General features: G+C 58.1%; 7 protein-coding genes across 21 annotated transcripts; 5 read left to right on the top strand and 2 right to left on the bottom strand.

Annotated features, from left to right (window-relative positions):
- Positions 1-15: 15 nt before the first annotated feature.
- tomm20b (translocase of outer mitochondrial membrane 20b) lies at positions 16-1,593 on the bottom strand. Of its 2 annotated transcripts, none has more exons than XM_049719684.1 (5): positions 1,448-1,593; positions 825-871; positions 669-750; positions 465-607; positions 16-286 (listed from the first exon to the last, which is right to left on the bottom strand). In XM_049719684.1, exons 1-5 carry the CDS (start codon positions 1,587-1,589, stop codon positions 242-244), a joined length of 459 nt encoding a protein of 152 aa, XP_049575641.1. In that variant the 5' UTR covers positions 1,590-1,593; the 3' UTR covers positions 16-241. The 2 variants fall into 2 exon arrangements, with proteins under 2 accessions (XP_049575641.1, XP_049575642.1); XM_049719685.2 differs by lacking the exon at positions 1,448-1,593 and adding an exon at positions 1,183-1,438.
- A 117-nt stretch (positions 1,594-1,710) lies between these two features.
- On the top strand, positions 1,711-7,686 carry aftpha (aftiphilin a). Of its 6 annotated transcripts, XM_049719634.2 has the most exons (12): positions 1,711-1,966; positions 2,391-2,477; positions 2,588-2,852; positions 3,640-4,935; positions 5,138-5,256; positions 5,339-5,468; positions 5,558-5,614; positions 5,789-5,902; positions 6,000-6,060; positions 6,542-6,625; positions 6,756-6,879; positions 7,018-7,686. In XM_049719634.2, exons 4-12 carry the CDS (start codon positions 3,664-3,666, stop codon positions 7,157-7,159), a joined length of 2,103 nt encoding a protein of 700 aa, XP_049575591.1. In that variant the 5' UTR covers positions 1,711-1,966; positions 2,391-2,477; positions 2,588-2,852; positions 3,640-3,663; the 3' UTR covers positions 7,160-7,686. The 6 variants fall into 6 exon arrangements, with proteins under 6 accessions (XP_049575591.1, XP_049575593.1, XP_049575590.1 ...); XM_049719633.2 differs by lacking the exon at positions 2,588-2,852 and having other exon boundaries at positions 1,715-1,966; positions 2,391-2,552; XM_068650766.1 differs by lacking the exon at positions 1,711-1,966 and having other exon boundaries at positions 2,290-2,477.
- A 517-nt stretch (positions 7,687-8,203) lies between these two features.
- Positions 8,204-10,383, top strand: LOC125968507 (interferon regulatory factor 2-binding protein 2-B). The gene is made up of 2 exons (XM_049719662.1): positions 8,204-9,010; positions 9,720-10,383. Exons 1-2 carry the CDS (start codon positions 8,455-8,457, stop codon positions 10,256-10,258), a joined length of 1,095 nt encoding a protein of 364 aa, XP_049575619.1. The 5' UTR covers positions 8,204-8,454; the 3' UTR covers positions 10,259-10,383.
- A 787-nt stretch (positions 10,384-11,170) lies between these two features.
- Positions 11,171-13,932, top strand: ndufaf5 (NADH:ubiquinone oxidoreductase complex assembly factor 5). The gene is made up of 11 exons (XM_049719653.1): positions 11,171-11,551; positions 12,014-12,054; positions 12,134-12,197; positions 12,325-12,372; positions 12,444-12,547; positions 12,634-12,673; positions 12,890-13,087; positions 13,170-13,230; positions 13,290-13,373; positions 13,459-13,541; positions 13,630-13,932. The coding sequence occupies exons 1-11, from the start codon at positions 11,186-11,188 to the stop codon at positions 13,711-13,713; spliced, it is 1,173 nt and encodes a 390-aa protein (XP_049575610.1). The 5' UTR covers positions 11,171-11,185; the 3' UTR covers positions 13,714-13,932.
- A 153-nt stretch (positions 13,933-14,085) lies between these two features.
- LOC125968501 (dynein regulatory complex subunit 4) lies at positions 14,086-17,183 on the top strand. The gene is made up of 10 exons (XM_049719652.1): positions 14,086-14,320; positions 14,453-14,563; positions 14,888-15,085; positions 15,205-15,411; positions 15,480-15,534; positions 15,819-16,192; positions 16,314-16,400; positions 16,483-16,689; positions 16,752-16,817; positions 16,887-17,183. Exons 1-10 carry the CDS (start codon positions 14,318-14,320, stop codon positions 16,998-17,000), a joined length of 1,422 nt encoding a protein of 473 aa, XP_049575609.1. The 5' UTR covers positions 14,086-14,317; the 3' UTR covers positions 17,001-17,183.
- On the bottom strand, positions 17,182-24,199 carry kif16ba (kinesin family member 16Ba). Of its 9 annotated transcripts, none has more exons than XM_068650762.1 (25): positions 24,077-24,199; positions 23,613-23,703; positions 23,161-23,230; positions 22,976-23,089; positions 22,719-22,835; positions 22,492-22,589; positions 22,312-22,421; positions 22,002-22,144; positions 20,780-20,948; positions 20,579-20,707; positions 20,267-20,442; positions 20,110-20,175; positions 19,962-20,021; positions 19,788-19,907; positions 19,671-19,722; positions 19,360-19,497; positions 19,216-19,298; positions 19,048-19,136; positions 18,917-18,970; positions 18,227-18,832; positions 18,024-18,114; positions 17,816-17,932; positions 17,663-17,752; positions 17,509-17,592; positions 17,182-17,402 (listed from the first exon to the last, which is right to left on the bottom strand). In XM_068650762.1, exons 2-25 carry the CDS (start codon positions 23,657-23,659, stop codon positions 17,238-17,240), a joined length of 2,988 nt encoding a protein of 995 aa, XP_068506863.1. In that variant the 5' UTR covers positions 23,660-23,703; positions 24,077-24,199; the 3' UTR covers positions 17,182-17,237. The 9 variants fall into 9 exon arrangements, with proteins under 9 accessions (XP_068506863.1, XP_068506861.1, XP_068506858.1 ...); XM_068650760.1 differs by lacking the exon at positions 24,077-24,199 and adding an exon at positions 23,866-24,007; XM_068650757.1 differs by lacking the exon at positions 24,077-24,199 and adding an exon at positions 23,866-23,993 and having other exon boundaries at positions 23,613-23,731.
- snrpb2 (small nuclear ribonucleoprotein polypeptide B2) lies at positions 23,946-26,096 on the top strand. Its single transcript, XM_049719675.1, has 8 exons — positions 23,946-24,099; positions 24,174-24,317; positions 24,829-24,900; positions 25,046-25,218; positions 25,298-25,429; positions 25,530-25,565; positions 25,652-25,740; positions 25,810-26,096. The coding sequence occupies exons 3-8, from the start codon at positions 24,837-24,839 to the stop codon at positions 25,967-25,969; spliced, it is 654 nt and encodes a 217-aa protein (XP_049575632.1). The 5' UTR covers positions 23,946-24,099; positions 24,174-24,317; positions 24,829-24,836; the 3' UTR covers positions 25,970-26,096.
- Positions 26,097-26,098: the final 2 nt, after the last annotated feature.

Raw genomic sequence — 26,098 nt, 5'->3', positions numbered from 1 at the left:
AGAAAAGACTTGAGCCATTGTCTTCCAGAAGTGAGAAAAGGATCAAGTCGTGAAGGACAAAGTTTCTTCCCACTTTGGTGTTTATTCTGCCGATGACAAAAACAGGACATCAAAAGTCGACTCAAAGACAAGACGAGAGGCTGGCGCCAGCTTCCAGACAGGGCGGGCTGGGCTGGGGTGGGGCGGGGCGTCCCTCCGACCAAACGGGTGTCGCCGCCATGGAAGATGAGGACGGCCGACTTCACTCAATGTCGTCCTCGCTCAGACTCTGTGCGCTCACGATACGCTAACACGCACACAGGCACACACGCACCAGTCGAGAGTCATCAAAAGGTCAAGCTCAGTATCCTAATGACGTCTTCAAAAGCCAGAGCAATAAAAGAATGAATGGCAACGCAAACACACGGAACACGTGATCCCTTTTCAAAGTCCTCACTCAGCCTTTGTCAAGGTGCCATGCCCACCTGGCTGATGCTGGGCAGTTTGGTGAGAAGCATCTGGAAGACGGGCGGCGGCAGCGTTTGTTGGAGGACTTGCAGGAGCTGTTGAGGCTGTCCGCAGACGGCGATGGCGTTGGTCAGGTGCTCCACACCTTTCTCGTAGTCGCCTGCAAAAGGGAGAGACGGGCTAAGCCGACGGGCAAACCTTTGCTGAATTGTCCTCGTTACCTTGGGCCAGAAGCTCCTCCCCCAGCTGGATCTCCTCCAGGAAAAACTTCTGGACGGCCTCAGCGTCTTGAAGATCCGGAAGCTGCTCACGGGTCAAACAAAGCGCATGCGTCATCCACCTTTTGCATTTCTTCCCAAAAGAAAAGCGCAAGTCACCTTGGCCATGCCAGCTCGCTCTTTCGCCACCTTCTGTTTCTTCCTCCCTGAAACAACAACATATGTGCGCTGCTAAGCATCTTTATGCCAAGCTGACGGAGGGAGGGATGTGTATTTTTGGTTCAGAAAGTCAAAGAAATGGCTCTACGGAAAATCCAAAGCAAGCTGGTTAAGCCATATATAAAGATTGCTAGCTTTTAGAGATCCGTGCCCCAAGTGGGTGGGCACAAGCGCCCCCCCCCCTCCCCCGCAGGAGCGGCTCTGCAGCTCTGCACCGTAACGCTCACGTTATTGATCGATAGAGCGATTGAACTGTTGTCAGCGGGACGAACCCGAACATGCTATGTGGCCCACTCACGTTCCCGCAGCCTGTTCTTGAAGTTGGGGTCGCTGCGTCTCTTCCGATCGAAATAAATACAATAACCGACGAAGAGGGCCCCGCACACTCCCGCCGCGGCGATGGCGCTCGTCTTTCCCACCATCATAGCTCCAAAGGGCGACTGCGTCTCGCGGCAGAGTCGGCTATCTTTCACCTTTTCGAACAGCGGCGGTATTCGATGGCAGGTAAGCAGGCAGGCAGGCAGGCAAGCAGGCAAGACCCTTAAAGGACCCCAACCTCTAACCTTCACAGACTTTTAGTCGTCCGCCGATCGCCGGGCAGAAAATAAACGCAGCCATACAAAACGGTGCGTGCTCATTCTCGATGACGTCAGGCACGTAAAGGAAGGACGCAGGCACACATCCCGAAGGTGCCGCGTTCGCCATTGGTCTTTACCTCTGGACATGTTTGACCCTTGCGCACCTCAATGGCGCGTTCAGATTGTCCCAAGTGCCACCTCGCCTCGCCCCGCCCCTGTTCCACACTTGGACCGAGCACGCATCCATTGCACTCCGGCTTGAGCGTAGTACCCACAATTCATTGCGGATTTGACCAGAATAGCGGCAAACTGGAGGCAACCCTGCTCCTTTGCCGTCTTTAATCGAATCCAATAGTCGTATCGTGTAGTTGCCGTACATTAGCGTCCTGAAGATTTGGGCCACCCCACACGCTCAACGGAACGTGGATTTGAGAGGCACAAGTGCGAGCATTTGGACAGGGCCACGAGAATCATAGACGCCTAAGAGTGGAAGCCCGAGCCCGAGTACAGTATTTACTTTACTACTTGAAAGTTTTGAAATCATTTTTAGCACCAAAAAGGCTCAAAACAAACGAACCAGTGTCGCCATGTTTCATGGCGCAGTTCCAACACGGTCGCTTAGTCAATGACGTAACAGTCCCTTCTATTTGGAACTGTATTACAATCGCTTTATCCGAGATGAAAATGGACAGCATGTAAGGTTTGTATGTCGTGCAACGGATTCATTTTAAAGCCGTCCCAATTCTGTATTTTATTCGCGCGCACTTCTACAAAGTGTACACTTCGTCGAGGACTCTAGGTTGTTTGGTATCAGAGTATTTGGACAGGGCCCTCGTTTTTGACGCGCGACGCATGCTGGGAAAGTGCGAGGCAGGCCGCCCGGCCCACAGTCGTCGGTCTGAGCCGGCTTTCGTTGTCGTCGTCATAGGCGACCTCGTCGGCCCGCCTCCCCCACCCTCAGCGAAGCTCCAGAGGCCGGCTGGGAGTCGTACGAGCTTGACTTGGGCCACCACCAGTGAGTTGCAACTCCTCCGGCCCTGTGCAGGAGTCCCTCCCCCGCGTCATGGAAGCTCTCGTCGAGCGCGTCAAGGTGCGTCAAAAAGACTTTCTTGTCCTTTCCGACAGAAGAGGGAGAAGGAGGAGGAGAAGGAGAAGACGACGACACCTGCCTGCTGTCAACGCGATCCCAACTTGTGGCTCGGCCCGGCCGATTCGGCTTAGCTGCGCAACTAGCCGCGGCGCCTATCCGCCCGATGCTAGCCTGTCCGTCCGCTGCTAGCCTATCCGTCCGATGCTGGCCTATCCGTCCGTAAGATGCCGTTTGACGACGACGACGACATTGAAGCGTCACGTTTGTTTCGCTCTTGGGCTGTCTTGGGCAGCGGCGCAAGTAAGCACTTTGCGCCTTGAGGTCGCGGACAGGGAGGAAACGCGGAAATGACCCGCTCGACTGTGTGTCGTGAGCTGCGCGCTACGCGCTCCGCGTAATGTTCGCCGCCGAGCTTTCCGGTCCATTCGAACCGACTTGTTGCTCCCGAGACTTAACCCACCCGAAGTGAAGCGACGGTTTGAGCACGAGCGGAGGAGCACATCCGAATGCCGTCTTTGCTTCCGGTTCTGGCAACACACTGAAGACCTGCTCTGCTCCAGACCATCTGAGGCTTCTGAATGCTTCATAGGCAGGCCACTGATGCGAAAGCGGAACCTGCATGTATTTGTTTATTTGACTGACTTCAACTGGATTCAAGAGGGCGGCAAGCACTTGCGCCTCACCGTGTCGCGCTTGCGGCTTGCGGGTTGGATTCTGCCTCCGGAGTTCTCGTGCGCAGTTTGCATGTGTTTGCATGTTCTCCCCGTGCCTGCTGGCGACGGGTTCTTTTTGATCACCTTCTGGGTTTTAACTTGACACGCAGTAACAAAATTAATGACCGGTCATGGGCCAAATGTTCAAAATGGAACGTTCCATAATCAAGAACGTGGAATTGGTCCGGTCGGGTCGGCATGGATGAACTCGCTCGGGGTGGCACGACACGACACGCCCCGCCCCGCCCGGCTAACGTCGAACCCTGAAACGTCTTTGCGGATCGATAGTCGTTTGCTTTGATCGACTCGCGAGAGGAATCGGGTGACTGACGGTCGCCACGGCGACGCTGACACCTTTCTCATCTGCGCGCCAGGTGTAGCGGGACGAACGAGTCGCCATGGAGCCTGACGTCATCCGGCTGTACTCGTCGTCCCCGCCCCCCATGGAGGACGCGGAGGAGGAGGAGGAGGACGAGTTTGGCGACTTTTCATCTGTGTCGGCCGGTGAGCCGGATGCGCCCGGCCTCACCTCCTTCGCCGCCCCGCCGCTGGAGCTCTTCAACGGCCCGCCGGCCGCGCCGGGAGCATGCCGCGACGTCAAGGCCAACGGCGTGGCTCCCGGAAGCCACCTGGCGCCCGTCGGAAGCCGCGACCGGTCGGACGTGAAGAGGCCCGACTGTCATGTGGCGAGTGGCGACGGCGAGATCATCACAAACGGATTCGCGTCCTCGGACGTGGAGTCGGGTCCGCCGACATTTGTCAGCTGCCACGACAATGCCGAAGGGGACGCTGGCGGTTCTGAGGCGGAGTTTGCTGATTTTGCCGCTTTCTCGCACTCGGGACACCACCGGGGATGTGCTGCGCACAGAACTGCCGCTCAGCCGGACGGCCAACAAAGTGACTGCGGTGGCGAGCAGGGCGCCGGTGGCGTCCGCTGCCAAGGTAGCAATGGCATTGGTCTCGATGTTGACCACGTCGGCGTTGAATGGATCACTGTCGACGACATGAGCGTCGACGACACGAGCGTCGACGACAATAGCGTCGACGACAATAGCGTCGACAACAATAGCGTCGACAACAATAGCGTCGACGGCACGAGCGTCAGCGACGCAGGTCCTGACGGTGTCCGTGTCGACGGCGGTCCCGAGGGCAACGCCGGTGTCGACCCCGCCGGCGTCTCAGCGGACGGCGGCTCGTCGGACGGGCGGACCTCAGACACGGAGCCGTCGTTAGGCCGGCCGCTGTCCACGGACGGCCTGGAGGAGTACGCCGACCTGAGTGCGACCGGCTCGCCGCCCCTCTTGCGGGAAGAGAACGCCACCCTTGCCGACCGCAGCCAGCTAGACGAGGACGACGAGGAATTTGGGGACTTTGGAGACGCGGGCCCGTTGGGCGAGCAGGCCTTTGCCGGCTCGAACTGCCGCGAAGTGTGCTCTCCGCAAGCCTGCGATGACTTTGGCGACTTCAAAGCCCCCAAAGCTGACGCCGATGAAGAGGGAGGAGCCTCCTTCGGCCATTTTGCAGCCGCCGATGCCAGATGGAGCGCCTTCGGAGAGGAGACGGAGGGCGCGTTGGCCTCCGCCGAAGCGTCGTGGGCGCCGTTTGGCTCGGATGACGTCGCCTCAGAGGCCCAGACCTCCGCCGTGGAGCAGGACGGCAGTAGACGCTCGGTGAGTGGAACCCGACCCGAGCATTCGAGCCAAAGAGTTGCTTGTTGGGTGGGATGCTTGCAATTTTGGCAGAGGACAATTTTCAACAAGTGATGAAAATCGTTTGTTTGATGATGCTTAGTTGCGGACGAATGCTCGAGCGCAGTCTTTTCTCCTTTCGCGAGACGCCGTTCGCTGACTTTGCTTGGTGTCGCGTTTGCAGGAGACACCGCGGACTCGAGTGGAGAAGTTGTTGGAGGCGAGCTTTCCCCGGGCCGCAGACGCCGCCTCCCCCGAGGAGCGGGTGGCCTCGCTCAAGACGCTTCTGGAGGCCGCCGGCAGGTGCGCTCTCGGCACGCCGGCTCATCTGAGGCAGGCGCACGCACGCACACGCGCGTCACCTTGCCCCTTGTGGTTTGTGTAGCGCGCTGGGTGGCGGCGTGTGGCCGCGGCTGCGAGATGTCCACCAGGCGGTGGGCCTCAGGCATCAGTGGGGCGGCTCCTACTGCAACAAAACGCTGCTGGCCTGCCTCGGCATCGACACGCGCAACATTGTGAGTTCTGCGCATCTTTCCCTTCAAAGCAGAATTGAGTGAGCTCCAAGTGCTCCCTCCTTGATTTTGATTGCACGTGAAACTTTCAGCTGTTCACGGGACAGAAGAAGCAGCCGCTCATCGTGCCCGTCTACGCCGCCAGCCTGGTGAGAGACACACAAAAATATGCCCGCCCGCCCGCACGCAGCAGCACCGCTGGTGTCACCTGCGAGTCCTGAGGAAGCAACTAAGCGCTCGCTCAGCCCATCCCAGTGTTCAAAAGAATGTAGCCTTTCATCACTCCTGTGTGTGTGTGTGTGTGTGTTTTTTGACGTCCACAGGGCATGTTGGAGCCCACCAAAGAGCCAGCCAAGCCCGTCTCGGCGGCAGAGATGATCGCTTCCATCGCGCAAGCGCCACCGGCAGCGGCTCAGGGCCCCTCGGATGCCGTCCAGGTGAGGAGAGGCGGGCTGGGCTGGGCTCAGCTGGGCTCAGCTCAGGACGGGGCTCGGGGCTTGCCACTCTGACATCTGTGGTGGTGGCTCCCTGCAGGAGGCGCTCCCGCCCGTCCAGTTCGACTGGAGCAGCAGTGGCCTTACCAATCCTTTGGACGGTAGGGGGACACTCGGCAAACATACAAACATCCCACAAAAGCCGCTTTCCTTCCTCTCCTTGGTCCAGGCCTCCGAAAGCAAAGCAAAGCAATTCAAATGGAATTCACTTAGTTGGAGAGGAGCGGCTGGCCAAAGCATTGGCCTTTGCGTGCACCCGACCCGGTCGGTGACTTTGCTTTGCGTCTTTGCTGTATTTGGATGACGTGCGCGCTTTTCTTTGCGTGCTTTTCCTCCCTCCCTCCCTCCCTCCCTCCCTCCCTCCCTCCCTCCCTCCCGCTCCAATCCTGAAGGACAGTCTTTTTAGTCTTTCTTTTCTTCCGCCCGCTTTCCCACCACGGGAGACGCGCGCCTCTCCTCGCGGTCGTAGTCGGGTCGCTCAGAACGACGGCTCGCTGGCCCTAATGAGGCCCGTCTGGTTTTCTCTTCTTCGCCCTCCTGCGCCGCCGCTTGTCGTGGTCGCGCACGCTCGCCGGCCCGCAGCCAGCGGCGGCTCCTTCCTGCTAAACCTGGACTTCTTCGGTTCTGTCGACGACTCCGGCTCGTCCTGCTCGGCCGCCATCCCAGGTCAGCCGCCGTCTCTGGCTTGCCGCCGTGCCTCGCTTTCCCCCCGCGTTCCGTCTGTCCGTCCGACCGTCCGTCGCCGCCGCTGCGTTCCGTCCGGCCCGGCAACTTTTGCCGTCCGTCTCTCCCGCAGGTGTGGACCCCGAGCTGGTGGAGCTGACCACGGCTAAGATGGACTCGGGCGGCGCCGGCAGCCGCGTGGCAGACGCCTTTGCCCGCCTCATGTCCACCGTGGACAGGACCAGCACCTCCACTAGGTAGGCCTTCCACAGAGCGCTGGGATTTGTGCAAGACATGGAAAATGTGGCGTAGGTCATCATTTTGATTGTTGGCAATATTGTGTAAAAATCCCATTTTTGTTAAATCACTTGCAATGAGAGTGTGAATTTTTGAAGGAGGACGCGTAAGGACGAGAAGCTGAGCTCGGAGGCGGCCGAGGTGATCTGCGGCCTTCCCGACCTGTCCTTCATGACGGCCAAGGTTCTGATGTTCCCTGCCACGCTGGTGCCGCTCTCCGCTTCGGCCACTCCTGACTGAAGCGCGTTTGGCGCGCACTGCCGGGCCGGCAGGTCCCTGCTGGCGTCGGTCGGCCCTTCTCCCCCCCCCCCCCCCCCCCCTCCTTTCTCTTTGGATTGAAAGCATTTATCGTGGCAGAGGAGGTGTGGGACTGCTGGCTCTTTCCACGTTGGCGGTGTGCGTGTGTGTATATAATCAGGGAAGGAAAAGCGGCGTTGATTATCGATATCCGACCGACCGACCAATCAATCTGTTATCAATCCACGCATCTATTTATGGACTTTGGCTGTTCTGCCCGCTGCTGACTTTGTCACTTTGAAAGGGCCAGTTGGCGTGTGTTGCGCGCCCTGGTTCCCAACACTGACGCTGTGGCAATGAAGGGACCAATGAGTGTGCGCGCACCTCAAGATAAATTGTCTATGTAAGATGCAGGAATAGTTCTTATGGAAGAAAATAGCACCCAAGTGTGTGTGTGTGTGTGTGTGTGTGCGCGCGCGCGCACTTGACTTTTAGTCTACACAAATTAAAGTAATTTAAGAGAAAAAAAAGTGAACTTGTGGTCTCCCACATTCCAATATATACACTGTACCACCGATACACATTTAGTGGAATATGGTGAGTCGAAAGTTGGTCGTCCTCTTTCTTCTCCGTGGTCAACTGAAGCGGGGCGGGGCGGGGTCTGCTGCAGTGTGGCATGAGCCATCCTGAAATCATCATCATCTTTGGTTTTCTGGCATGTTCAGCTTATTTTCAGATATCAACGGTTGCAGTAGCTCGTCCTTTGGGGAATCCATGGAGCTTGGACTTGAAGCTAACTGCGGAAGCCATTTTCAAAGCGTTTGTTGTGGCAAGTAAACGTCAGCGAGTGTGTTATTGGCACTAACCGCGTTTTCGACCAAAACATTCGGTCACGTGACTACGCTTTGTCATAGTAAGTTTGCAAGGTCGGCGAATTTGAGTGAATCATCCGATGTACGAGCACAGCACATTCTGTTCGAAGGCGTCCGGCCAGTGGCGACGCTGCCTGACGTCCGCGCCTGACTATGACGTAACCATGTCTGGCGCGCGAGTTTGACGGGCGCGCGCCCCACCAGCGAAACATGATGGCGGGCGGCTGCTTTCTGACGACATAACGGCGACGTCGACATTTTGCGTGCGTGCGTTCGCAGCAGCGGCGGCGGCTCGCGAGGCTCCCTTTCGCCGTCCGTGCCTGCTTGACCAACCGCGAGCGCCGCCTCCAGCCAGCCGGCCTGCCAGCCAGCCAGCCGGCCTGCCAGCCAGCCAGCCTGCCTGCCAGCCAGCCAGCCTAGCTCACAATGACCGCCGCCGCCAGGCGCCAGTCGTGCTTCCTGTGCGACCTGCCCCGTATGCCGTGGGCCGTCATCTGGGACTTCAGCGAGGCCGTGTGCCGAGGCTGCGTCAACTACGAGGGAGCCGACCGCGTCGAGTCGGTTATCGACGCCGCCCGCTTGCTCAAGCGGGCCCACGGCCTCCACGCGGGGCGAGGGGGAAAACCGCCGCCGCCCACCGTCAAGGAGCTCCAGCACCCGGCCGCGGGGGAGCTCGCCTCCTCCCGCTGCCCGCTAACCGACGGGCCGCCACCGCCTCGCCTCGGCCCGGAGTACCAGACGCCGAGTGCGACGACGGCCGCGGCTAGGCTCGTCAACGGATTCCCCAAAGCCGACGAGCCGCCCGAGCTGAAGCGCCAGAGCCCCACCAATCCGCGCCGCGTCAACGTCGGCCACCAGCGTCTGCAGGACAACATGGTAGCGGACAAGGGCAGAAGCGCGCGCGAGCTCGTGGCCGTGCACGCGATCGAGGCCAGGTTCGCGAAGGAGCACGTGGCCGCCGCCGCCGCCTCCTCCAAGACAGGTGTGGTGACGTCATGACAACCGGAGGACCGCTGCCGTCATGTCTTAAGCATTTTCCCCTAGGCTCGCTTTTTGAGGCCAGTAACTGCTCCTCCGTTGTCGCAGCCGAACGATTTTACATTGGAGAAAAGAATAGAATAGATCTCTATTGTCATTATCACACATGTACAACGAAATTGAAAAAGTGCCAACCGATCAGTGCAAAAAAATAAATAGAATCATCATCATCATCGATTCCTTCCGATCAGCCGATTGTGCTGCCGATTCCACCGTCGTCCGTTCTCGACAATTCTTGTTTTATCAACAGGATTTTCATAAACTTCACTTGAGTCGTTCTTCGCCACCTCCTGCTTTTGAAGGAACCAACATTGTTTCTTTTGAACATCCACACTGGGTCCGAACGCACGAATCGGGCACGACAGACAAAGTGGAAACGGAAAGCGCTTGCTCGCTCGCTCGTTCGCTCATTCGCTCGCTCGCTCGCTCGCTCTCTTTGACGACGGTTGTTTGACCGACTGACTGCCAGTCTGGTCGGCATTTCAAATTTCCTCTGCTCGACCGCCTGCGTATTTTATTTGGGGTTGATGGGAAGGAAGGGCAACATGGCTTCAAAAATGTCTCTGCAAGGCAGCCACCATTTGGCCACATCGTGTTGAAAGAGCTGAAAATATTGCGTCAAGTCTTCTGATTTTTCTCGTGTTGTCTTTCAGAGCGGGCGAAGCCCCCGAGGGGCACCAAGAGGAAGGCGTCGCCCGAGCCAGACGCCCAAGGCTTGGCACCCAAGTGCAACGTGGTGGAGGGCCCGCCGTGGTTGCCGTGGCCCGGCGAGGCGCTTAAGACGGCCGCCGCCGCGCCGCCCGGCTTCTCGTCTGCACTCTCCCCCCCTGAGGCGGCCGCGCCACCGCACGCTCAGTCACCCGTCGCCGCGCTCATCAACGCGGGCGTACCCGAAGGCGCTGCCCCGCCCGGGCGGGCGCCGGCGGGCGGCGTCCCGCTCGGCTGCACGCTGTGCCGGGAGCGGCTGGAGGACACGCATTTTGTTCAGTGCCCGTCTGTGGCGTCGCACAAGTTTTGCTTCCCGTGTTCCCGTGCCAGCATCAAGACGCAGGGCGCCGGCGGGGAGGTGTACTGCCCCAGCGGGGGGCGCTGCCCTCTGGCCGGCTCCGACCTGCCCTGGGCCTTCATGCGGGGCGAGATCGCCACCATCCTGGCCGGAGATGTCGAGGTGAAGAAGGAGCGGGACTCTTAAAAGCCTTCTTCTCGTTACCCTGCCGACTTGTTTTTTTTATTTTTCTCCACGTTCTCTTTGTACCTTTTCCAACAGCATCGATCGCAGCGGGCGCTCAGCCAATAAAAAGAACCTTACCACTCCGATGGTGTTGTTGGCTCTGTTCCCAGTTCTTTATCTTGAATGCTTGTATGCTAACAGTGATTACCAAGAGGCAGCCTTCACAGTTGAACTATTTCAAAGATGGATACACAGCTATGGAGCCTTCTTTGTGAGATTGCGCAAGAAGGTTCAAGTGCCACCACCATGGTTCCTGCTCTTCTACTACGACTCTGCCTAACCCAGCTGTGCGATAGATCATGTGTGACCTTGTAGTCTTAACTGAAAGCGAGAAGAGAAAGCCAATGAAGCAAGAGAACAGCGATATAGCGGCATCGCTCAAGCTACCGAGCTAATCAAGCCCATGTGCCTGCCTGTCTGCCTGCCTGCCTGCCTGCCTGCCTGCCTGCCTGCCTGCCTGCCTGCCAGCCAGCCAGCCAGCCAGCCAGCCAGCCAGCCAAAGAGGCCTGCCTCTTCTAACAGCGTAGTCACGTAGCGAGCGTGTTGTTTTGGGCGCCTGCGTTAGGTAACCGTGATGTCACTTTGTGCGCTTGAGGCCTTGTGAGATCAGGGCGAGCGAAAGAAACGCGCGGGCGCCCGGCCGGGTTCAACCTGTTTGCTTGCGGTCGTTGTGGCGACGGCGGGCGCCTGAACCGCTTTCAGCGCCCCCTGGTGGAAAAAAAAGAAGCATGTCGGCACGGTGGGAGGCGTACACTTTGCGCGCAGCGTCATACAATTGAGATGAGGGAACTCACTGGGAATAGTAGTCCTGACTACCACTACATTCACATCTTAACTCAAACCCTCAAACGATTGCGCAGTAAACCTCGCAAAAACGGGTGTCGAGAAATGACCGACTTCCTTGCGTTGGCCATGCGTTGCCCCTCCCAAGATGGCCGCCATGTGGCACGACGGGTTGCTCGCGCGCAAGCCCTGTCCGCGCCGCCGGAGGTCACCCCGACCCGGAAGCAGTGTGGCGCGCTGGCCGGGAAGGTCGCGATGATCGGTGGCGGCGGCGGCGGAGCTTGCGGGAGACTCCTGCGGGTGTCAGCCTCGCGCTGGCCCCGCTGCTGGGTGCTCGAGTGCCGCCTGGGGTCGTCGTACCCCGGGGGCGGCGGACCCGCCAACGTGTTCGACCGAAGCATGAAGAAGAGGCAGAAGGAGTGGGCGAACGCAGTCCACGACTCCCACAAGTACGACTACCTCAGAGAAGAGGTGAGGCCGCGGAATACTGCACCAAATTGCAAATGACGTTGTGGCCTATGGCAAGCCCCGAACAGTATGTGACTCCAATATGCGCGCGCAGCCGCTCAGCAAATTGAAAGAGGAAAATAATGGACGCGCGCGCGCGCTCGTTTCTTAAAGCATGTTCGCGACAAGTGCTCGGCCAACTTGCCAAAAGCGCTGAAATGACCGGGAAAGCATGCCAAGCAAGCAAGTTAGTGACGCAACACCTCCACAAGTTGCTTCTCTGTAATCTACTTACCCACTCAAATGCTCCCGAAACGTTACGTGAAAAGACGTCCTGAAAATACTACCTCGTTTCCAAAAAGCCGCTGTCGTCGTTAAATTGCCCCAACATATTTTTGCTTTCAGCACCTTGTTGCGCTTCCTGATCGTTTACTAATGCTTGACGTTGGATTGCTATTGTTTGCGTGCGTGCGTGCGTGCGTGCAGGTCGGCGCTCGAGTGGCGGATCGCGTGTACGACGTGGCCAGGTGACGTCGCCGCCGCGAGACCAACCACGCGCTCGTGCACTCACGCGCGACCTTTTTTGTTGCCTGCTGGTCCTCGCAGGACCTTCCCGCTGGCCTTGGAGATCGGCGCCGGACGAGGCTACGTTGCGCAACATTTAAGCAAGGTAGGCGATGGTTCCACGACTCGTTGACATTTAAATATGGATTCCCCCAAAAATAAAAAGAAGTTGCGGCAAGGGGACGACGGTGCGCACGAGCGCGTCCTGCTTTTGACCGCCGCTCGTGCTTTAGGAGACGGTGGAGCGTTTGCTTTTGACGGACATCTCCCAGAGCGCCCTGGTACGTCGCCGACTTGTAGTTTGAGGAGTTGCGGCCGTTGCGTCACCTCCCGTGCTCGCGTTTGTCTCCAGAGGCAGAACGCGGGCGGCGACATGCGCTGTCACGCGCTGGCTGCCGACGAGGAGTTCCTTCCTTTCCGGGAGAATTCCTTCCACCTGGTGCTCAGCAGCATGAGGTGACGAGCCGCCGAGGACGGACGGGCCCTCTGGTCGGTCGGTCGGTCGGCGCCGCTGACTTTGGCTTTGTGTCCCCCCCTGGCAGCCTGCACTGGGTCAACGACCTGCCCGCCGCGCTCAGCCAGGTCAGTCGCCTGAATATTTGAAGGAAGGAAGGAAGGAAGGAAGGAAGGAAGGAAGGAAGGAAGGAAGGAAGGAAGGAAGGAAGGAAAGGCGGAAGGGCCGGCCTTCCTTCCTTCCATCCTTCCTTTGATGACTAAAGTTCTGGCTGTGGTTTTGCCATTTTGCCACCGGAGGGAGGCTTTTTCCAATTTTGCGTGCTCTGGCCCGGTCCGCTTCAGATCCACGGCGTCCTGAAGCCCGACGGCGCCTTCATCGGCGCCATGGCCGGCGGGCAGACCTTGTACCAGCTGCGCTGCTCGCTGCAGCTGGCCGAGACGGAGCGAGAGGGAGGATTGTCGCCGCGCGTCTCGCCCTACGCCGCCGTCGCCGACCTGGGCAACCTGCTGGGACGGGCTGGCTTCGACCTGCTCACCGTGGTGACCTTTCACTCATGATTGAACAGGCTCGGTCGGGTCAGTCCGTGTCAAGGTGCAAATCCCCGAGCTTTGTACTTCTCAGGACACTGACGAGGTGCAGGTGAATTATCCCAGCGTGGTGGAAGTGATGATGGACTTGCAAGGTAAGCCACGTCGCCTTGGCCGCGTCACCTGCTTGACACGCACCCGACGTGTCGTTGAGGTATGGGCGAGAGCAACTGCGCTTGGAACCGCCGCTCCATGTTGCGTCGAGACACCATTTTGGCGGCGGCGGCTGTTTACCAAGGTCCGTGGCGGGCGGGCGGGCGGATGGAAGGGATCGGCCCGGATAGCGCACGCTGTCCGTGTCCAACTTTGTTTGTGCGTGGCAGAAATGTACGGAGAGGAGGACGGCTCGGTCCCGGCCACCTTTGACGTCCTCTACATGATTGGCTGGAAGCCTCACCGCTCTCAGGTGAGTGAATCATGGCACGCCTTTCCTCAGCATGGACTGGTGACCATTGTCGTCGTCTCTTTCTGTTTGGCTTGCTTTTTGCCTTCAGGCCAAAGCGGCGAAGCGAGGCTCGGCGACCGCCTCCTTTGGAGATTTGTCCAAGATCGCGCGGAACGACGACGCTGGCGAGTGAAATGTGGCGCGTTTGTGTCCAATTGCAGAAGCCCGCTGCAGCCGTCAAGATGTCAGCGTGAGTAGCTAGCGGAACGTTCAGCAAACGTCCTCCAAATGCGGCTACTGGAGGCATTTTTTTTTTCCTTCATCGCATTTCTTCGCTCCCAGCCTGACAAACTATTTCATCGGTGTTTTTCCTCAACTAATGAACTGTTCAATAAATGTCAGTCCGATCAAAGGCTTCTGTGTTTTTGCTACCCGAAATCAGAACGTAGTTCCGTTTAAGTTGAATGGGAGAGCAGCTTTTGTAGTTTTTGTGTTCGATAAAGTCAATTGTCACCGTGTTTTTGTACGCCGTTGAAAAAAAAATAGAGTTGAACTATGATGTGTGGCGGCACGTGACTCCGTTGCCATGACAGCCGTTGGGAAAAAATGGAGTTGAACTATGACGTGTGGCGGCACGTGACTCCGTTGCCATGACAGCCGTTGGCTGTTGAAGTGCGAGCGAGGGAGCGAGCGAGCGAGCGAGCGCCTCGTTAACTCGCGCCCCGGCGCTTTAAGACTCGTGTCCGTCCCGGCGCCTCACGACTCGCACTGGGCGCCTCGCTTCTGGACACTTCGCCATGGTGAGGAGCCGGAGGCCACTCTTTTCTTCTCCAATTTATGAAGCGACCGCGCGAAGAAGCTAGCTTTGGATTTGCTCCCGCGGTTCGCTCATCTGTGTGTGTGTGTGTGTGTGCGCGCGCGCGCGCGTTCAGCCGCCCAAAAGTGAAAACGTGTCGAGGAAGAAGAACAAGAAGCCGACCAAGGGGGAAAAGTCGCAAGGAGCCGTGGACGTCCTCTCTATGGAAGACATGTCCAAGGAGCAGGTAGCGCGCAGCTAGGCTAATGCTACTGGATAATGCTACTTAGGTTCACGTGGTCAAACTAGGCGTGACTCATCTGCAGCTTCCACGCCGCCCGGCGTTGTAATGCGAGCCAATCTAACTTCCCCATTGTTGATTTTCAGCGTTTCACTTGGCAGCCTGATCGGTTGATTTGTGTATTTCCGGTACGAGAAAAGGGAGGCTTATCACACACACTAAAAGACAAAAGTTGTCACGTTATATCGTCCAACTTTCCACTTGCATGCCGAACACCCAGCTAAAAATGTGCGCCTTTGGGGTAACGGAGGATGCTGTGCGCGTGCGCAGCTGGAGGAGCACGTGATCCGCCTGCGCGAGGAGCTGGAGCGCGAGCGCGAGGAGAGGACATTCTTCCAGCTGGAGCGGGACAAGATCCAAAGCTCGTGGGAGGTCAGCAAGCGCCTCCTGGAGGAAACGCAGGCGCAACTGGGCACCCGCAGCCAGGAGAAGGACGACGCCGACCGACGGCACCGTATCGAGATCAACGTGAGCCCGCTCAGCCTCTTGAGCCTCCGTCTTGTGACCCCCGTGCTTGCCCCCCCCCCCCCCCCCCCCCTTGCTCTTTTTCTATTCCTCTGCCTCCCTTCCTTCTTTGATCGCCGCAGGTGTACAAGCAGAAGCTGAAGCACGTCCTGTCGGAGCAGCGGGCGGCGGCAGCTGACGAGAAGCTGCGCGGCGGTGAGGTCGCGTGGCTCGCTCGCGGGCGCCACGCCGAAGCCGAGCTGCGTCTGCGCAGGCACGCGCACGACGAGCAGGCGGAGGCTCGCCGCGACAAGCTCGCCGGACACAAATGCGTCCGAGACCTCAAACTGGTACATATGTTCTGAAAGTTTTGAAGGTGGTGCAAGACACGTGAGACTTTTTGCACTGTCCTCCACAGAAGCATCAAGTGGAGCTGATGGAGCTCAGCAACAACTACGACAAAAGGATCGCAGGTGAATTTTGTTACTCCAAAAGCCATGGTTGTTATTTGAGAAAAACGAGGCAGAACCGACCTTTAGCTTCTCAGAGGCAGGAAATTGCGACTAAGCTAACACTTGCTGATGGTCAAACGTTTTTCGTATCATCAAGAAATAAATGGTAATGCTGGTAGTTTTGTCATTGTTTGCCACATCAATCTAGATTGACTCACAGGTATGGGAGGGCTCACTTCAATCCTGGAGCGGAGAGACAAGCCACCAGCCAGTTTCTTCCGAAAGATTTTCATTTTGCTTTGTAGAGGTGGAGGCCAAGTATGCCGAAAAGATGGAGCAGATGCGGCAGGCGGAGAGTCACAAGACGCAGGCGGCCCTGTCGGCGCTGGAGGACAAGATGAGCCGGCGGCTCCGGTCGCTGGCCGACCGCCGGCGCCAAAAGTCGGGAGCGGCCCGGGAATTCTTCGGCGCCGCGCAAAGCAAATTGGTGCACGACGGCAAAACGCTCCGAGCCGAGGCCTCGGCGGCCGCGACGTGTCGGGCCCGCACCGAAGGTCGCCTGGACGAGGCGGAGAAGCGCAACGCGCATCTGGCCGCTTCCCTGCGGGAGGCCGAGCGGAACCTCCCGGGCCTCCGCCGCCGTCTGGAGGGCCACCGACGAGCTCACTCCCAGCAGGCGGTACATCACCCCGCAACCCTCCCTCCCTCCCTCCCTCCCTCCCTCCCTCCCTCCCTTCCTTCCTCCCTCCCTCCGTCCCACTCTGTGTTGACGAGGTGCTTCTTGCGGATGTGTTCTCCAGGCCGGCGCCGCCCGTGTCAAGCAACTGGAGGAGCAGCTGGAGGAGCTGGTCCTGGAGCGAGACCTGCTCATCGCCGCCTTTGAGCAGGTGAGAGCGAGCGCAAATGTGGCGCCGCTGTGGCATCGGTGTTGCGTGCAGACGCCCCAGCCACTCGCTCCGCCCTGGACAGGTGGAGGAGGAGCGCGACGCGCTGCTGATGAAGCAGACGCAGGTCCTGCTGGAGGTCCAGCAAAGGAGCGGCCTCAAGGAAATGCTGCTGGACCGCAAGATGGCGCTGCTGAGTCGCTCGGTGGACAAGACGGAGGCGCAGCTGTTGGCCGCGCTCGCTGCCGACGGCACTGCCCCCGCCGGCACGGCCCCCGCCGACAAACTTGGGGTACGGCCACGGCTGGCTCGGCCTCGCTCGTGGTCACTGTGACATCTCCTTCCTGCTTGCAGGAAACGCTGGAGTCCAAAAGGGCCACCGTCAGGACGCTACAGGAAGATCTAGATCGGCAATGTCACGTAAGTGTGTGTGTGTGTGTGTGTAGGGAAGCAATTGAAAAAAGTGTTTCGAGCCCCTTGTCCCTTCAGGAGTACGCCGCCTTGGTGGGGACGTGCCGCCACGGTCTGGACGCGCTGGGCGTCCCGTCCTACCAGTTCCCGCTAGCAGACGTGCCGCTCATCCTCGGACAGCACGCGCACTAGTTGCACCTGCCTGGGCTGGGCTGGGCTGGGCTGGGCTGGGCTGGGCCGGGCACCGCCACTCTTCCTATTTTTTTCTGCTTTTGATTTGGCAAGAAAGTCCAAAGTCAGCTGGACATGTACAAAATTGATTTGCTATTCTGGGCACAAATAGCGAGTGAGCAATAAAACACAGCCACAAGCGTCTGGCTCGCTCGTCACTTTATTGGCCGAGTGAAAAGGTCCCGCGGGAGCACGCGTTTAGCCGGTTCCGTGGCGACCGCTCTCAAAGACGCCTTTCTTGAAGAAGGGAGACAGCTCGCACACAGAGCGTTTGGACACAGCAAAGGCGGCGCGCTCGTCGTCCTGCCGCAGCGGTGACCCGGACGCCGCCGACATCACCTCAAACACGCTTCGCAGGTAGCGCTGCAACACACATGCCACCTTCGCCAGTCTGCTGTGTGTGTGCGTAATGCGTGTTTTTTTTTTTTTTGCACGACAGAAAATCCAAGTCGAGAGCCTTCGGCGTTACCTCCAGCTGATTCCTGCGTTCAGCAACCATTTTCTCATCTTTGTTTCCAAATAATTTCTTGGGAGGGAAGTCCAGAATTGCCAGCTGCAACGACATCATCCGTGACATCATCCGTGACATCAATTCAAATAGCACGAAAAGGGCGGCAGGTGACCTGCGGATATTTCGACTTGAGACTCTTGTGCATCTCTCGAAAGCGGCTGTAGCGACGGAAGACTGTCCACGTCTCGTCCTTGACGCTCATCTGTCACCGCAAGAGATCAACTTTGAGCACTTCCAAGTGAGGCGGGCGGGGTGCGCGACCCACCTTGACCTCGAACTCAAAATGCTCATCCTTGCCCTGGCCTCGGAGGACGTAGCGAGGGATGTTGACACGGACGCTTCCCTTGAGAGGAGGAGGCTCGGCATTGCCGCTGCCACACTGCTAAGGTCACGCCGATTGTCAAGTTCACTCGTTCTCGGATCAGCGAGCCCAGGACACGTACAGCCGGCCGGCCCACTACCCAAATACCTACATGTCGTGACGGGTCCGGGTCCATCGTGGGACTGCTTGTGTTGAGATTGAAGCGCTGTAGCCTCCGCTCAACCTCCTCTTCAATGTTGGTCCTGTTTGGGGGGCGACATTGTCATAAGCGTTTCGCCCGAGGACACGACGACCCGAAATTCAGGCAGAGCGACAGGCCGACCCTTCGCTTACCGCGGACCTCAAGTTCTGTACCTGCGGTCTGAGAGCGGAACGGTGTCGGGGACCAGGTGTCCTGCGTGTATCTGCTGCTTCTTGTGCCAGAGCTCTTCTCCTTTGTCCTCTTGCGGTCGCTGCACCCGAAGCTTCTCCTCCTGGTCGAGGAGGTCGGCCAGCCCCAGAGAATTTGGGTGGTCGAAGAGGTTGTCCAGGCCTGGAGAATTTAGGTGGTCGGGGAGGTTGTGCAGGTCAGGAGAACTGATAGGAGCCGGCGGCCGTTTCTTCTCCTCCTCCTCCTCCTCACTGCTAAAGAGAGTGACGGCAGCGGCGGCGCCTTTTTTGTGGCTCAGTTGCGCCGCCTCCAGACGCTCCGGCTGTCGCGGCTCTCGGCGGAGCTCCTCTTGGGGCCGCGGGAGTTCCTGGTCGGCTCGTCTGAGCTGGTCAAAGCGCCGCTTCTCCTCCAGGAAGTCTCGGAGGCGGCTCTCCATGTCGCGGCTGCGGCGGCGCAGGCTTTCCTCCTGGCGCAGGATCCTCTGACGCGCCTCCTCTGACTCCTTGCGCCGGCTCTCCACCTCCCGCCGGAGGCGCTGCAGCTTGGCCTTCTCGCTGCGCTGCTTGGCCTCCATCTGCTTGATCTGATGCCTGGCCTCGCACAGAACGCATAGCGGCGGGTCTGCGAGGGAGGGAGGGAGGGAGGGAGGTTGGCAGGCAAGTTGCCGCACGTACCTGGTCAGCTCCAGCCTGTCCAGCTCCTCGCGCTGCCGACGCTCCAGCTCCCTCCTGGTGGCGCCGCGCAAAGCACACTTAGCATTTTCAAAGCCAACGCAATTGAGCGAGTGGAATTGGAATTGCGTCACCCCGGGTTGTAGAGCATGACGGCCGAGAGGTTGTCGCACGACTTGGACAGGTCGCTCGCCGACAGGCCCAAGGTGGATGAGAGGCCGCTCTGCGGGGGGAACACGTGCCTGCCGTGTGACTGCGGCTGATGGCGCCAGCTTTAGCAGGGAAGAAGAACAAGTGCCCACCTTGCGCTTCTCCCGCAGCTTTGCCGCCTCTTTGGGGTGGTTGAAGCGGAACATGTTGGTCCTGCCCAGCAGGACCACGGCGCCTGCCAAGACAGCGGGTCAAATGAGCTTCTCAAGCTCGGGCCCCCGGCCGGAGTCCCCCACCTTGATTGAGCCGCGTGGGCGTGGCCACACGTCTCCCGTTGACGCAGCAGAGCGCGGCGGCCAGCGGCACCAGCGTCACCGTCCCGCCGCTGTTGTCAAACACGCAGTGCTGGCTTTCCACGTCGGCGCCGTGGACCACTGCGCGGCAGGGGTTTACAAATGAACTTTGTGGCTACAGTTACTTTTCAAAAAGAACCGCCAGCCTGCCATTGGAACGCTGGCCATTTGGAAGCGTCCTCGCTCGCCCGCCCGCCCGCCCGCCGCCTTCTGAAAAGGAGCCTTAGAGCCAAGGAGGAAAAAGCCAGGCTCACCGATGTCCTGCTCCCCGGCGCCGTCCTCTCTGCCCACGTACGTCGGGCCCTCCTGACGTTGGCCAAAGAAGCACGTCAGACAGGGCAGAGCGCGTTGCCGGCGCCGACTTTTCGGACCTTGAGGTGGTAGAGGATGATGCCGGTGCTGAGGAGGTCGTCGTCGATGGCCAGGAGGTGAGGCAGCTCCGAGTCCAGGACCACGCCCGTGCCCTCCTTGCGCAGCGCCAGCGTCTCCTCCTGAGTGCCAACGGCGCTTGAGCGAGCAGCGGCAGAAAGAGCACAAAGCAGTACCTTGAGGATGTTCTGCGTCTCACTCCACTTATTGGTCCACTCCTTTGTCAGCTCCAGGACCTGCACACACACAGCGAGCGAGCGAGCGTCCCTCTCATCCAAGGCACGTAGGTCCAGCCAAAATGAGATGGACGGAGCGTGTGCTGACCCTGGCTTCGCTCCGGTGCAGCTTCTCCTCCATGCTGAGCGCGGTTGGTGAGTCCAAGAGAGCGACCTGAAAAAATGAGCCCAAACACACGGAGGTGGCGTGGCGTGGCGCGGCGCCGAGGGGTGCCCCGCGAGGCCTGTGGCCCACCCTCCCTCACCTGGTTGCCCCGAACCAGAAGCGCTTTGAGTCGCATGATCTCCGCCCGCAGCTCTCGGATCAGCTTGACGTTGGCGTCCTCGTTGACGGTGGGCTTGTTGATGATGTTCTTGGCCCTGTTGGCGTAGCGCAGCGTGCTGAGCGTCTCGCCGTAGTTGACGTCGGCGGGGGACACGGCTGGGGAGGGCAAAGGAAACGAATTAGGTAGGTAGGGCTGCGGTTCCACTGGACTTTGACTCGCCTCGACTTCGACTCGACTCAACTCTGACTCCACTCGGCTCAACTTTGACTCGACTCAACTCGGCCGGCGTACTTGCAATCATGATGGTCTTGGAGTTGCCGCCCAGGCTGTCCTTCAGCAGCCACGTCAAGACGGAGTCTCTGTAGGGCACGAAGAGCGACTTCCTCTTCTGGCTGCCGTCGGCATCAGCGCAGAGGTCGGCTACGTGACCCAAAAAAAGGGGGCATCGCTGCGCGTGTGCCTTTTGCAATTTGCCGGCTGCGGGCTTCTGACCCAGGGCGGAGATGACGTTGCCGAGCGTGACCAGCGACTTGTTGATGTTGGCGCCTTCCTTGAGGCGGACGCCGGCGGCGCCGGTGGCGTCGGCGCGCTCGCTGCCCGCCAGATCCACCAGGTGGATCTTGCTCAGGGTCTCGCTGGGCATCTCGGCGTCAAACTTGGCCTGGACAACAAAACGCAGATTTCCTTTTGTTTAAACGCCAATGCTCTGTTTTGTCTTTGAAAGCTTTTTTTTTTTTTTTCCCCCAAGTTAGCTATGTTGCTGTTTTTTTAACAAATTGTGCGCTTAGTCATTTAAAAAAGAACAAGAACTCGTTTTGTTCGATTTCATGCGTAAAAAAAAATAACATGCAGGGGGAAAAAAAATGAGTCAAAGGCACGCGATAGCAAATAGTTGGTTTTTTTTCAATTTGATCCAGTGCTGGCTGGCAAATGTTTTCCTAAAATGTAATCAGCCATTCTATGACCATGTCATTTCTTGTAAAGTCCGGCAGCCTTTCTGTGGAGAAGAAGGCCCACAAATGGAGCAGATGGGGTCGGACAAGCGCAGCCCAGCCCAGCCCACTGACCATGTGAAAGGAGTGAAGAGCAGCCTGCCGGCCAGCCAGCCGAGTCTTGCCTGACAAAGTGCAAACTGAGGAGCATGCGCTGGCTGGCTGGGCGGCCGGCTGGCTGGGCGGCTGGCTGGCTGGCTGGGCGGCTGGCTGGCTGGGCGGCTGACTGGCTGGCTGGCTGGCTGGCTGGCTGGCTGGCTGGCTGGCTGGCTGGCTGGCTGGCTGGCTGGCTGGCTGGCTGGCTGGGCGGCGCTTGTGAGATGAGCCCACAAAAGGCTTGCGTTCTTTCCTATGCTCACCTTCACATTGTCTCTTTTATGATGTGGCGCAAAGCAGGAGCCTTCACAGTCCACTCCAACAGACTGAAGGACCAACCGCTCAGTCTGTGTTTTGGGATTTTCAAAGCGCTGGCGGCGTGAAAATGATTTTGGTCGGAAGGAATTTGTATGCTTTGACAAAAATCAATGCTTGTTCAAAATGTTTCAAAATCTATTTTTTAATGCAAACAATTTTCAAATAATAGCAAAGTCTTATTTTGTCTTTCAATTTCATCGGTAAGACATTTGTGCGTAATATTTTCCTCGCCTTTGTTTGGGGGTTTTGAAGCTTGCTCTCTTTTTTTCACTGTATGGTTTGACAAGAATGTTTGGATTTTTCCGGACCTGCGTGAAGTTGACGGTAAAGATGGCGTGCGAGCGGCTGCTGGTGTCGTTCATGCCGGTGCTGGCGGTGGTGCGCTTGATGTTTCCCGCCTCCATCAGCTCCTCCACGTCGCTGTAGTTCTGCACCAGATGCTTGGACAGATCTGAAGTCACACGGGCCGATCGCAACGAGGCCCCGCCCCCACCGCGCTCGTGAGTACTGTTAGCGTTTCTTCTGGGTGACCATGTTGCTGCTGCTATTTGGCTAACTAGCTCGAGGCTAACTAAGCTCCACGAGGCCCATTCCGACAATAGTAAAAGAAAGTCTGACCTTGGACGTAAGGTCCGTCCTTGGGGTGCTCCCTGACCCTCAGGTTGCAGGTCTGAGCAGACTTCCTCCTCAGAAGGTCCCTCACACGCTCGTTGTAGATCTCCAGGTAGCTGCGACGAGCCAACAGATGAGCGTCCCGGCCAGGCGAGAGGGGGGGTCCGTCGGCCGAGCGAGGCTCACCTGACTTCCGTGCGGAACGAAGCTTCGTCCCGTCGAGCGGCATTGTCGATGCGGCCGAACAAACCCTGGCAGATCCGTGGGATCAGACCGGCGTCTCCCTGAAATGGTCACAATTTGCAAAATAGCAAAGGATGGCGACACAGGGACCCCCCCCCCCCCCCACCTGACTGAGCCCGCCTCAAAGAAGCCACGAGGGTCCATCCTTCTGCTCTGAGTCTCATGCTTACCGGATTGCCCATCATGGTGTAGGACTTGCCGGAGCCCGTCTGACCGTAGGCCAAGACGCAGGCGTTGTAGCCCTCAAAGGCCGCCTGCAGCACGTCGCAGCCCAAATCTCGGAAGACCTGCCGCAGGCGCACAAGATCTTGTCCCAGAACTTTTATGCCTCACAAAGCCTCCTGCCAATCTGCTCCAATTCAAGGACCCGATGACGAGTCGTCGGCGTTCTCCCAGCGAGACTGGCAAATGAGCAGCAAGCCTTTACCTTCTCCTGAGTGACGAAGCCGGAGCTCCCGGAGTCGGCCGAGTCGTAGGAGAAGTCGTAAGTGAAGGTCTTGAGGGAGTCCCTGCTCGGGTCCCCCGCCGCGCCTTCTGAGAGCTTTGGGGGCAAAGTAGACCATGAGCTTTCAGACACCTTTCCACGCTTGACTGGCCGCCGGCGGCAGACACCTTTGGGTTGGCGATGGAGGTTTTGGCGCCGTCCATCTTGATGATGCACTTGGCCGACAAGTCCTTCTCCCTGGAAGAGCGAGCGACACACGTCGCGTCGGAGCGGCCGAACGAATGAACGAACGAACGAACGAACAGCCAGCGAACCCCCGAGCTATCTCAACTTTTTTCTCCACTGCTTGGGACTACGTTGGAAACGACCATGACTGGCTGGCTGGCCGGCCATGGTCATGGTGTGGAGGCAAAATGCTAAATAAAATTCAGCTCACTCAAACCTGCTGCTGTTTAAGATTCACCAGCTGCCGTGACAACATTTTATAGGAGGAAAAAAAACAACTGGCCAAATTGTTGTTGTCATTAAGAGGATGCAAAGTGTTATTATTCACTTGTGAGCATATGCTGCGATTTGGTGCGTGGCACAAAAATACTGGGATTGTTTTTCATTAGCTCACCGTTTGTTCATGGGTCGGACTCGGACAGCCACCCGAACCGACGCCATGGCTCATCCCGCTCCTGTCCTGCCCGGTCCGGTCCGCTTGGCTGCTGTGGGGAGACGGAAGCTGCTTAGCCTCTTGCGGGAGAAGGACCGTCCATAAAACGCACCGGAGTCAACCCCAAAAAAATAAAAAATATATGTATATATTTTTTTTTTGCAGTAGCAGCGGCAGGCAGGCGAACTTGTTGTGACGTGGGCCTCAGCAGTACCCGGCAGGCAGGCAGGCAGGCAGGCAGGCAGGCAGGCAGGCAGTCCGGCGGCTGGAAGAAAACATTAGCCTGCTATGCTAGCAGAGCTAAGCGAGCGCAATAGCTGCGTGTCGATTGGCCAACAGGAGCCGGTGCCTCCCGGGTCATCAGTGACGTTAGACTAGGCATACACAGACAGACGGACGGACGGACGGACGGACGGATAGATAACCTGATCCAGCTTCGGATTCGAAGGTGACCATTGAGTTCAATCTGTACAAGTCAAGTTTGGATCAATAACTTAATGACGAAATGAATTCATACTGCAGAGCTGGGGCCACCCCGATCAGCTTGTAGTTCCACCTCCAGTCCTGTTGGTGGCAGTCCATAATAAAGCTGGCCGAAACGCAACGCAACTCAACCCAACGCAGGCGGCGCTTCTGGTTTGGCAGCGTGAGAAGCGGCAGCGAGAGGTGAGCTGCTTTCTTTTTCCTCTCGCCTCGCTCCTTTCTTCCCTTTTGCGCCTCCTGGAGCCGAACAAAGTTTGCCATTCGAGTTGTGTGGTGACTGCGTTCGGTCACATCTGTAACAATGATTTGGTCAAAAGTCGCTGGCGCAGCCAACCGACGGCGGCTAATCGGCTAGGCTAGTGCTTTGAATGGACGCGGTTCGGCGCATTGAGGTTCTTCGCGCTCGTGTCTAAATCCCAATTTGAAACTGCTATCGACTCATTTGAGTAAGGAATCATTCCGTCCCATACACGTTTGTTTGCATCAAAGCGTAGACCATAGAAAAAACGTTTCGCTAGCCAAAGAACTTTTGTTTAGTTGGTATTATTTAGTCATCGGGGAGGGGAAAAGAACTCAAGTCCAGCTAAGCGGTATCACTCAGAGAGCATTTATTGAATTTGTTAAGAAAACAACAACAACAACGATTATGTTCATGTGACAATGTCGACTAATCGATTAATTTGGAACCCCGTAGACTCCGTCATGGACATCCGGCCCAACCACACCATCTACATCAACAACATCAATGACAGAGTCAAGAAAGAAGGTGAGTAGTCGGACGGACGGACGGACGGACGGACGGGGCTGCTTTCTTCTCCTCCTTTGTTTTTGCGTGCTCGTTCTTGTCTCAGCGTTGTGCAAAGTAGCTCGTGAGGAAGAGCCAACCAACAGCGCTGATGTCTGTCGTGCAGAGTTGAAGCGCTCCCTGTACGCGCTCCTGTCGCAGTTTGGCCAGATCCTGGACATCGTGGCCACCAAGACCATGAAGATGAGGGGCCAGGCCTTTGTGGTCTTCAAGGAGCTGGCCGCCGCTACCAACGCCCTGCGCCAGCTGCAGGGCTTCCCCTTCTACAACAAACCCATGGTAGGCGCCCCCCCACGCCCCCAGTCACGCCCTTTCACCCACGCACGCACGCACGCGCCCGCTCTCCTCTTCCCGCCAGAGGATCCAGTACGCCAAGACGGACTCTGAGGTCATCACCAAGGTGAAAGGGGCGCACGGCGACCGAGACAAGAAGAAGGACAAGAAGAAGAAACCTCAGGAAGCCGTCGCCCTGGCCAAGAAAGCCATGGCGGTGAGCCAAACGCCGTCTTGACGTCGTGGGCACGCCCGCAAGGCGCCAGGATGTGCCACGTCCGCTTATGTGACTTTGTGTTTTGCGGCCTTGTGTTCAGGTGCCGGCGATTCCGGCTCACATTCCGCCCGCGCAGGTACGTACGTGGGCTGAGCTTAACTCGGCCGGCCATCCGTCGAGCCATTTCAAAGGTAACTTAGAAGGACTGCGCTGACTCTGCAGGTCCCCGACAACCCGCCAAACTACATCCTGTTCCTCAGCAACCTACCCGAGGAAACCAACGAAATGATGCTGTCCATGCTCTTCAACCAGTAAGTGGCATCTGCGTGCGTTGTGCTTGCGTGCGTAACTGTGTGTGCGCGCGTGTGTGTGTGTGTGAGGTTCCCGGGCTTCAAGGAGGTGCGTCTGGTTCCCGGCAAGCACGACATCGCCTTTGTGGAGTTTGAAGGCGAGATGCAGGCGGGCGTGGCCAAGGACGCCCTGCAAGGCTTCCGCATCACCGCCACCTGCGCCATGAAGATCACCTTCGCCAAGAAGTAATGTCAGCCGGCCGGCCGGCAAGGCCCACGCACGCCTGCCAACGGTACTAACGGACAATTGACATTTTACCTTTGCTCAGCTACTTTTTTGTAAAGTACCCAAATAAAATTCGTTGGGGTTTTTTTTACT

Source organism: Syngnathus scovelli, chromosome 5, assembly GCF_024217435.2.
Source record: "Syngnathus scovelli strain Florida chromosome 5, RoL_Ssco_1.2, whole genome shotgun sequence".
Lineage (NCBI taxonomy): Eukaryota > Metazoa > Chordata > Actinopteri > Syngnathiformes > Syngnathidae > Syngnathus > Syngnathus scovelli.
Note: the sequence above shows the minus strand (reverse complement) of the source record. Positions and strands in the feature narration are given on the sequence as shown.